General features: G+C 47.5%; 1 protein-coding gene across 2 annotated transcripts in view; it reads right to left on the bottom strand.

The window, feature by feature from the left end:
- Positions 1-6173: 6173 nt before the first annotated feature.
- LRGUK (leucine rich repeats and guanylate kinase domain containing) overlaps positions 6174-10495 on the bottom strand; it is a 54641-nt gene continuing 50319 nt past the window's right edge. For both annotated transcript variants that reach the window (XM_032986737.1, XM_032986738.1), the window contains 2 exons: positions 7365-7534; positions 6174-6980 (listed from right to left, as the gene is read on the bottom strand). In XM_032986737.1, coding sequence (XP_032842628.1) covers positions 6829-6980; positions 7365-7534 — 322 coding nt within the window. In that variant the 3' untranslated portion in view covers positions 6174-6828. The remainder of the gene's footprint in view (positions 6981-7364; positions 7535-10495) is intronic.

Genomic DNA, 10495 nt, shown 5'->3' with positions numbered 1-10495 from the left:
GAGGATACAGAACCATTTTTTTTGTCTCCAGCGCGGGCTCAGGCTCACAGGTCTCTGCTGGCACCCTTCCTTCTTTGAAAGCTGTCCAAAGGTTGCTGGAAATTTTTAGTATTTATTATTTTTTTTTTCCATTTCCATATAGTTATAACCAACTGGTTTTCATCCTTTGCTCCCCTCTCTCCCTGAGCGGCTGGAAGATGGATGTAGTGACCCTATCAGTGACCAGAGGACCTCAGCACAGGGTAAGGGGACAGTTAATTTACCCCTTTCCAGCCTGAGAGGGAGGAGGAAAAGCAGGAGCATCATGGCCCAGTTTCGCATGTAAGAGGTGCTGGGGACCAGCCAGGGGAGAGGCAGGTGACGTTGTCTCTGCTGGGAAGAAGCCTGTGGTCGTGCACACCAAGGCGAGGGGTTAACCCTCCTTTGGGCCACCAGAAAGACCCCGGGTGGTAAAAATTGCACGGTTGGAAACAGCCCCTGAGCTGGTAGCTTGGTCCCCACTCCAGAGAGCAAAAAGCAGATGCTGCCCAAAGCACGACGCAGCGGTGACACTTGAACGGCTGCAGAGAAAGTGGGCGTTGCAAAGGGACCTAAAAAAAAGCAGAGGTGTCTTCCATCAGGACAGGAGGGGAGGAAGCAGCCCCTGGAGCATCGTTCCTGCTGTGCTGGTGGCTGCTTTGACCCTTGAGAAGAGGAAGAAATACTCCAAGCCCTTCCGTCAGCCAAAGCTGTCGCCTTGTTGGTAGATCTCCATTCCAAGAGGCACCGCAGCTCGTGGTGTCTTCCAGGCTCTTGGAATGGAGATCTACCAACGAGCTATACGGGCCCGGTCGGCCGTGGAGGTGTGCAGCCACGCACTAGCTGTGTTTCAGGTGGCCTGAGATCACATCAGCTGGGCTCGATGACGCGGAAGGCGGGCGCTCGGGGCGGGGAGTGCTGCGGCGTGCCTTGGAGGAACGGGGACTGCAACACCCGGAGTCAACTAAAAGTCAAGTGAGAGAAAGGGAGGAGAGGACCGTGGATCTTCACCGTCCCCACGGTTGACTAATGGAAGCCCAAGCATGGGATTAATGCAAGGAATACCACTCCTGGCTTCTTCTGAACCCCACAAAGTCTCCAACATATGGGAAACCATCTTCTTGCTGGAGGATTTACGATGCTGCTCCACCTCTGCTCCAGGCAGGGGCTAACTGCTGTGAGGAAAGCCCGGGGGAGTGGAGATGTGGGTCTCAAGAGAAGATCCTTTCTCCGGAAGGACCTTTAGCATGGGGGATTTTTGGCAGTGGAGCCTTCATGTCTCCGTGATGGGCATTGATTTACACCTTCATGCTTCTACTTGCTCTGAGGTATGAGCAGGGAAAAGCACGAATGATAAAAATGTAGGAGCCGCCTCCTCCTCCCCGCAGGAAAATGAAATTCAGCTTCAGCTACAAGGGTTCCTCTCCCTCTGCCTTAGAGGAGGCAGGAAAAAAAAATAGCTCAGAAGCTTGAAATATTTTGCGAGGGTTACCGAAAGGGTATGTCCAAGAAGCAAGATTTAGTGCAGAGCTTACGCAGGGGCTGCAGATCCGAGCGGCCCGGGGGCTGCAGGGCTGACTCCGTACCACGGGACGCTGCCTTCAGCTCCGACCCCACAAAACACGGGCAGAGGGTTTGTGGCTGGCAATGGAAATAACAACTGGTAAACAAAGAGGGGACCCAAAGCAGTTTTTAGGGCTAGAGATGTTGAAGCTACACTGTAGAAGTGAGGGGTGAGGGCAGGGGAAGACCCAGTGGGTCTCCTTCAAGCCCTTCACTGGATCTTCCTTGAGTCAGGGGTGCAAAGAGAAACACGGGGAGTTGGTGTAATCACACCGAGCGGCAACTGTCCTTGCCCCCGCCGCACTACTGTTACAAAAACATATAGATAATTTGTTTTGACAGCTGCCAAATTATCAGCATATTACGCGGCATATTCAATTAGACAAGCTCCTGAGGGAGCAGGCAGAGGTAGGGGGGCAGCCAGATGCTGCTGGGACACGACATGGTGCTTCAGGAAGGTAGTTTTAGAAATGGATGTGCGTGCTCTGCAGGGAAATAACCAACACTTCAGTCAATACTGGAAACTCCTTCCCATCTGTTGCCAGAACACGCTTAAAAAGATAAAATAAAAAGGTGTAGCTGCTGGATTCGTGGCGGTCTCCCCAGCAAGTCAAGCCTCCACCAGTAGTTTCTAGCTTCTGGGGTCCCTAGAGTCCATACTGGTGGAGGAGGGAGGCAGGGAGATGGAGGTCAGAGCACCGAACCATTTTGCACCCACTGGTTAAAAATCCAGCTGCTAACTTGGGGAGCGGGTAGTGGAGAATCCGAGCCACGCGTATCGCCTGCTCTCATCTTCTACCAAGCCAGCAGCAGGTTACCCTGGCTGCCCGTGCGCTTTGCGATTGTCCGCGGAGCATCTTGGCCTCCGGCAGCTCGGCTCAGCAGCTTTGCAAGAGCCGCTATTTATGGGCCAGTTCAGCAGCCCCTGGAAGTCTTCACGGAGCGGTGCATCGAACTTTCAGCTAGCAAACTTCCTATCTCCTCTTTCAGGCACAGGGCTGCATTAAAGCATCGTCCCCTTATGTCTAAAAAACCCATCATTCCTTAATTCAGCAGCTCGTTGCCCGACAGCATCTGTGTAGTAACTCCTACCATGTTGCTACTGGCCCGGGGGGAGGAATCGGGATAAAACAGCTGCCCTTGGCTTCCCGAGCCACTTGTGCATAAGCACAGTCTTCTCAGCTTCACCTCAAAGACCTTCCGCTCGAGCAGAGGTGCAGGACCCGTGGGTTCTGACCCGATTCCTGTCAAAACCCCCTCACGGGCTAACACAGATCGTCGGAACTTCTCTCTGCCTTGATTTACCCACGTGTAGCTCAGGGCTACGACACAGCGCATGCGAGAAGCGCGCGGCTACATCCTCCGGCTGGGAAAGCCATTTGCATTCACAAGGCAGCAACCACAGTTACTGATTTTATTGGCCGTTGAATGTTTAATTTAAAAAAGGGAAATTAAACAGCTTGTTATACTCCCCTCTATAAAATTCAAGACTCGGAGACTTGTTTGACTGTGACTAACTTAAGGTGTTACTCTGCTGTAATCCAAACACGCTTCCTGCCAATAAAAACAGAGTTCCCTGAAACAGCCCCGCTTTTATCTGCCAGTCTATAAATATATAGGCACCAAGTTACAAGTTCTGTACTTTCAGCCAAAAATAAACACTCTAAACTAAAAACGACGAACTGCAAAGCTTCACAATCTGCTAAATGAAATGTAAATATTACGTATCGGCAATGCAACAGCACTTCTGCCTTCCGCCTCGGCCAGATGTTCCATGCTTCAGGGTGCAGTAGACAAAGGGCAGGTCAGCACAGCGCGGTTGTTTTTGGAAACCTCATAAATTAGGTTAGCAATTCGATCTGTGGTCTGCTGGGGAGTGGGAAGAGAGCAGGTGAGAGTGTATGGCAGTAAAAGCCTAGGGCGGGAAGGCAAGAAACTGAATATTTTGCTGAATTGACTTCAGCAAACTCAGCTTCTCCCTGGTGTTTTTAAAATCCCACGGCCTACTTCCATGCAAGGTCGTTATCCCCTGGACCACATGTGTAACCCCACGGAAGGTGCCACATTTGGAAGTATTTGAAAACTCGGGGCCCAAGGGCTGATTGCAAAATGGGAGATTCTCTTCAAACATTATCGTCTGATACAAATGCCAGCAAACTAACCAATACCCTGATGACAGAAGAACAAATGATTTTTCTTTTACAGCTGGGAAATAAGAGTAACATGTTTCTACTCCTCCTGTACGCTCAGCTCTATATGATCAAAATAGAGATACAATTCCTGCGCTGGAGAGCTTAACGTTGAAGACTCTTCCTGTAAATATAAGTAGTTTGAATCGTTGTGCTCACTCGCTTAAGACGTACAAGGCTTCTGCAGGATTGCACGCTTCCAGCAGAGGAAATTCAGCGCAGTTCAGGGACAACTTTGTTCTGTTTGACACGGAAGGGAGGAACCGCTCCAGGGGAAGAGGGGAGGGCTGGGGCTGACTGGGAATCGTTCTTGGAGAACTGGGCAGGAATGGCAGCAAAAGGAGAGACCCTGATGTGACCGGGGTATCGCCCAACACCCAGTGCCCTTATTTTCCAGACACAGGTATGGAGCCAGGCTGCGATGCAGAGCACTCGAGGTACGTGGGTTCCCGCATTAGCGTCCAGAACAAAACTGATTTATCTGCACTGACTGTTCCCCCTTCCTAATTTAAGCGAGGAGGCATGAACAGTCCTGGCCCTGCTGTGTATGAACCACGAGGCACCTCGTATGTATTCATTAACCGTCACGCTGGCAAAACTACTGTCCCCTGTAAACCAGCAAAGACTGATACACTCCTCAGCATCCGTGTCAAGCAGCCGTGCAGCCAGCTGTAGCAGCCAGGCCAAATTCTGCAAAGGTATTTATAGAGGCAAAGCGGCCCTGAAGAGCCCGGTGGGATTTGCTGAAGAAACTGTGGAGTTTGGGTGGTTATTCAGTGGCAGTCGGGTGCCCACCTCGCTGAACTGCCTTGGCAAAAAAAACCCCACTAAGGTTGAAACTGCAGCTTCGGTTGCCTGAACTCCTTCTGACCCCAGGCCACGGAGCGGCCTTGCTTTTTATTCTGCCAAAATCAATGATAAAAAAACCTGGTGCCTCAGAAGAGCTGTTGTTCTTCATCTTGAGGATACAGCCAGCTGCCATACAGAAAGGAAACTACTTAATAAAGAGCTGGGGTGTTTTACAGGTGTCCTGGGTTGAGTGAGTGGTGGGGTTCTTTTGGTGGCAGGGGAGGGGGCTATCGGGGCGGCCCCCTGGGAGAAGCTTCTCGAAGCTCCCCCAGCTCCACGTCAGCTCCACTTCTGTTTGGAAACTGAGCCCATCAGCTGCGCCTCTGAGATAACGTATTTAAGAAGGGACGTGGTGAGGAGCAGGGGGACTTGTGAGGAGCTGCAGCTGAGTGAACACCAAGGTCAGTGGAGGAATGGAGGGAGAAAGGAGGGGGGAGGTGTGCCGGAGCAGAGACCCCCCTGTATCCTGTGGTGAGACGGCAGGGCGGCCCCCCCTGCCACCCATGGAGATCTACGGTGGAGCAGACATTGATGTATGGCCTGTGGCTTCCGCCTGATTTATCAAGGTGCTGTGCCCGAAGAAGGCCGGGGTCTCATGGGAAAAGGCAGCCCCACTGCTGTAATTCAGTGCTGGGAGGACTGCAGCATGCGGGGGAGTCCCACGCCGGAGCAGCTCGGGAAGGGCTGCAGCCGTGGGAGGGAATCCAGTCGGAGGAAGTTAGTGACCCACGACGGAGCAGTGTGGGGAACGCTGCGGCCCGTGGGAGGGACTCATGTCGGAGAAAGTTTGTGGAGGACTGTCTCCTGTGAGAGGGGGACCACAATGGAGCAGGGGGAACAAGTTCCAGACACTCCCCTCACAGAAGATAAGGGAAGTGGCAGCGCTGACTGCACCCCCCATTCCCTGCCCCTGCGCCACTGGGGGAGGAGGTAGAGATATCGGGAGCAGAGCTGAGCCCGGGAAGAAGGGAGGGGTGGGGGGAAGGTGTTCTCAAGATGTGGCAATGCTTCTCACTGTCCTACTCTGTTATGTGTTGTTAGTGTCTGTAATAAATGTATGTTCTTTTTTTCTTCCCCTAACGAGTCTGCCTTTTGCTCGTGACCATAAAGGGGGATTTTTCCCCCAGTCCTATCTCGAACCCCAAGCCTGGCTCTCTGTCCCTTCTCTTTGCCGGAGGAGAAGGGAGAGAGAGCTGCTGCGTGGTGGATGGCTGCCAACCAGGCCTAAACCACGATTCCTTCACTGGAATCCATCTGAATGTATCCATTACTTACCATGAGCTGTGTTCCTTCGTTCAGTTTATCCTATTTAATCAAGAAAAGCCCGTGGCCACATTGTGAACATGCACGGTGAGGTAAACCAGAGCTCTTCCACGGACAAGACTCCATACGGGGGCGACGGGTCACGTCGTCTTCTGAGCACGCAAAGAGCTCCGAGGAGCTGCGCCGCAATACAGACAGCAAACGCCCCTCCTCGGGGGAAGCTGCTCGGGCAAAGGGGCCTCACTATCTGCTCTGTAATTAGATGGTAATGAAAATTAATCAGGACAAACATTAACTCAGGAGTTTTATTTAACTTGTCAGAGCCCTGCTCCACGTACAGAAAAAAACCAAATCTTCACATAGTACTTACAGCTTCACGTAGTTCTCGATAACTGTACTATTTTTTTTCTGATGACTCCTTTCTAGGTTGTTTAAATACACTTGCAAATTGAAGCATTATGTCTCACTCCTTAAAAAATCCCACATTTTATAAAAAAAAAAAAATAAGACTTGCAACTAGTTTTTACTCCCAATTTAACTCTGAACATTTCACAAAATCCCTCTTCAAAATAATTCACTAGTCTGACAATATAGACAGTATTATCAGAGGCCCTGATGCTTCCACACCTCAATTAAATCTATAATATAAGAGGGGGAGGAAAGAGAGAAATTAATGGAAGATATGGTCATGTGGCTGTTAGGAAAAAATCTACTCCATCTCCCAGTGGAGGGTGCCTGGGGAAATCATTTCTAGCTTTGGGAAATACAGAAATTACTTTTTAATAAAGTTAAAAATAAATAATTGGGGGGGGGAGAGTTAATCAGAAATGGATTTAGAAATAATATTTGATAGACTTTGCTTTGTTGAAGAGAAATATGTCAAAATCAGTGTTCCTGTTAGACAGATTCAGTGTAATCGTGACAAAGACTTGGCTAGTAGTGGCCATCAAGGGTTGGTTTTCTTCCGCCCAGATGGGATTGGAGGTAGGACAGGTTTGGAGTGGGAGCCTGGCCAGTTGATGAGCTGAGGTGCGTGAGAAGAACCAGTCTTGGACTTGCTGAATTTTCTCTGAAGATTGTCATTGGGGAGTTCAGTCTCTGCAGAAAACATTAATAAGTGAAGAAGCACTAAGAGAGCATTTATTTCAATGAAAAGTCAAGATTTACCACAGAGCATATCTGGGGAGTGGGGAGGAGTAGTATCTTCAGGTAGTCTAGTGACTGCTCTAACTCATATATATGGAAGAGTAACTTTATGCTCAAGCTGTCACTATTTTTAATTTCTCCAAAGGTCCATTAAGAGAAAGCTGCTGTATGGAGTATGTTGCATTCACACGGTGATGATCCTGCCACATCATGACACAGCTGCTTATAAGAGTGTCATTACCAGAAGCATGAAGAGGCTGCCCTGTCACCCAAATAAAACTAGGGCCATTACAGGAAGATACACAGCCCGAGCAAAACTGTTACTCTGGTTCAAACCTTTCAGTCTATCCACTCCGTTTTCAGCTCCTCTTGGATCTTGAAGCTCAGCCTTGGCTTCTTCAGTGAGGGGAGCACGGGGAACAGGGGTCCGAACTGACAGACCTTCAGCAGCAGGTTCACCAGCTGAGATTAGACATTGTCCACCAGCAGGACCAGATTCTCTGGAGCTGAGAGGGGGAAATGATTCATGCGTTTAAATAGCAATAGAAAAAGCACACGCACCAACTCTGACAGTATTACTGATGTTGCAGTCGCACAACTCGGTCAAAAATCAGAAATAAATCCCAATACTTATCAGTTACACGAAGCTTTTTCACACATTACAGTTCTCTCAAAACTAGTGCTAACAAACACAACTGCTTCCTCTCTCAATTTGCATTTATTGATTTAATTAATCAATCACACAGGCACAACAAAGAGGTTTGGTGCCACGCAGTGCATCAGCTTCAGGTCCGAGATTAGAATTCGGAGCTCCTCGTTTCCAAAGCTGTGGTTCAGCACTGCAGACAACGTTCTCTCTTGGTGAGTAAAAGAAAACAGAAATTGCCTTGAAAAGAATTGTTTCTGTAATACACCCGTGGCCACACGGACCGTGAGTAGCCATTTACCAGCGAGTAGTACCCGAGGCACCTCTGACTTGTTATGTGTCTTGGAGAAAATCTAGTCAAAGTCTGAGTGGTCATGACCACCATCCTGTAGCTTGTTCTGATAAAGGCTTCCCATTTCCATCTATATACTTAAAGAAAAGTAAGGAAAAGGATTGATATGGAGAGATCAATAACTACCTATTTAATGCAAAAACGTAAGATATTTCTGGAGCAGTGCTTAGGACATTTCATAATGTCTCTCTTCATACAGAAAGGACTAGTCTGGTCTAGGTGAGAGAAACTGATTCGTAGATTTATGCATCTGGGAGGAAGTTCAAAGATTATCCACCCTGACCTTATACTTCATCCTTGCAATTCTTGCAAGGAACATCTAGCTTGTGAGAACACCGTGATTACAGTGTTCTGGGGAAAAGAAAGTAAGTATTTCAGTGGTATTTTAATAAATCCATACAATAAGAAGAAGGGATCACGAATAATGAGATAAAGGAGTGTGGTACTCCCATAAGAAACAGGCAATTATCTTGTCATTAGATGTACTGGGGAAGTCTGTGAGAGTTTTGCCATTGCCTTCAAGGTAAAGGAATATTATATCCTGTAATGTACTGAGTGCTTGAGTCTTCCACTGAGGTCCACTGCACCCAAGGATGCTCATCAAACACTGAATGCTCTAGCCGAGTGCTTAACCCCTGCCGTAATCTCATTTTAGCTGCCTGTAATACACATCAGACGTAACTGTGGTAGGGATAACAAATTACTAGGAGTACTAAATCCAGGCTCAGTATAAACAGCAGCTTGGACTCTTCAACAGCATCTATTCCAATTTCTAAAAGGCTGATTACTTCTGCTTTTGCTTCAGAGAACACAGTCGCACATTTGCCTACAAATAAAGGCTAAAAATAGATACAGAGTTAGAATTAACCCCCTGTGGATCTCTAGCCGCAACTACATGAATGCACCACGTTAAAATCCAGCATCCTAAGGTGTTCAACAAAAATCCTCATTACCTTTCTCCCCAGCTGTCCCTTTCTTAAAGGGCAGGAGACAAGGTAAACTGTGGGAAATAATTTACATATCACTGGGCAGGGTGTAAAGGGGAGGTAGGTACCCGGGCTTTTCCAGTACAAGTGTCATAGGAAACATTTAATTTAGTGAAGGTTTCTTGTAAAACTTCTCAAAGAGAATAACATGAAAATTAAGTGGGGAAACTACAGTTTATGAGATCTCTGCCATCTAGATGTCCAAGGTATTCACGAGGGCTGGGGAGAGGAGATGAGAACCTACCTCTCCTTTGTCCTTTTGCTAGGTGACCTGTAAATGAGTTTGGATAACCTATCTTTAGTCCTTCCCTGACAGCCTCAGCACAGAAAATAGAGCTATTATAGGTGAAGCAGGCATGTGTCCTGACTTTAAAGTTTTCCCTCCAGTAAAATTTCCCAGGCAGCTAAATGGAAAAGAAATGAAAAATAAGAAGCTTAGAAAAATCCAGTATTACCACATGGAGTAATGAGATAAATGGATTCTGTGTGCACTAAATACAAAATACGTTTGCAATGAATTGAGGAGCAAAGCACTGGACTGCCGTAGATTCTGTTCAGATTATGGTTGCACTGGACTGCCAAATCCTAACATATATCGTTGCACATGATGTCATAATATTTCAATCAAAGGGTGTTTTTCATTTGCTTGTGTTTGGCAGGAATGGGGATGTGCAATTAAATATTTGAGACCGTTCCTTGTTGAATGCACCGGTTGATGGTAGGTGAGGATTTATCCCACCCTCAAACTTGCAAATAATGAAGGTATAGTAACAGATTGAGAAGTTAAAATTTCTACGCTCCAACTCGCTATATTTTGCCTCTCCTCTCTTCTCTTCTCCTTGTTATGCTGTAACCAGAGCATTTCAATATCCTTACAAACACCTCTACTGGTAAAAGTGAGTAATGAAATACAGCAGACAGGGACCTAAAGAATTTATCATTGCCCGTGGTGAGTAGCAGTCCTTTCAAGTACAGTTGTAAGATATATTGCCCCAAAGGACTGCTACTCACCAAAGGCAATGATAAATTGCTTAAGCCTATGAGCGGAAACAAATGGAACCTCAGGCAAAAAAATATCCACACTTTCATGTGTGGAAGAGTTCAGCCTCCAGCAGAGGACTTCAAAAATCCCTGGAAGCTGGCACGGTGTTTTCTTTTGTGGAATCAGGAAAGACTAGGTCACCACAGGTTACATCCAAAAAGACCATAGCTAGGGTCTTAGCAATGAAAAGAAGCCGTGGATGTAATTAGAAACTGTCCTGCTGGAAACTTCAGGTTAGTGGGCGGACGTCCACACAAAACCTTTCATTTTCACTCTTGAGTAAATGCAGTCGGGCATCTATTTTACCTGTAGAGCAGAAGTAACAGACCGATGTGCAGGACTTGACTCCAACAAGAGTTAGTGACCTAACGAATAATGATGTTGTTTCTACCACAGCTCAAGCTTAAAGAAAAACTGCCAGATTTGAGAAATAATGCAAAA

This window comes from Tyto alba, unplaced genomic scaffold, assembly GCF_018691265.1.
Source record: "Tyto alba isolate M040663 unplaced genomic scaffold, T.alba_DEE_v4.0 Super-Scaffold_2, whole genome shotgun sequence".
Classification (NCBI taxonomy): Eukaryota; Metazoa; Chordata; class Aves; order Strigiformes; family Tytonidae; genus Tyto; species Tyto alba.
This window is presented reverse-complemented; position numbering and strand designations above follow the sequence as displayed.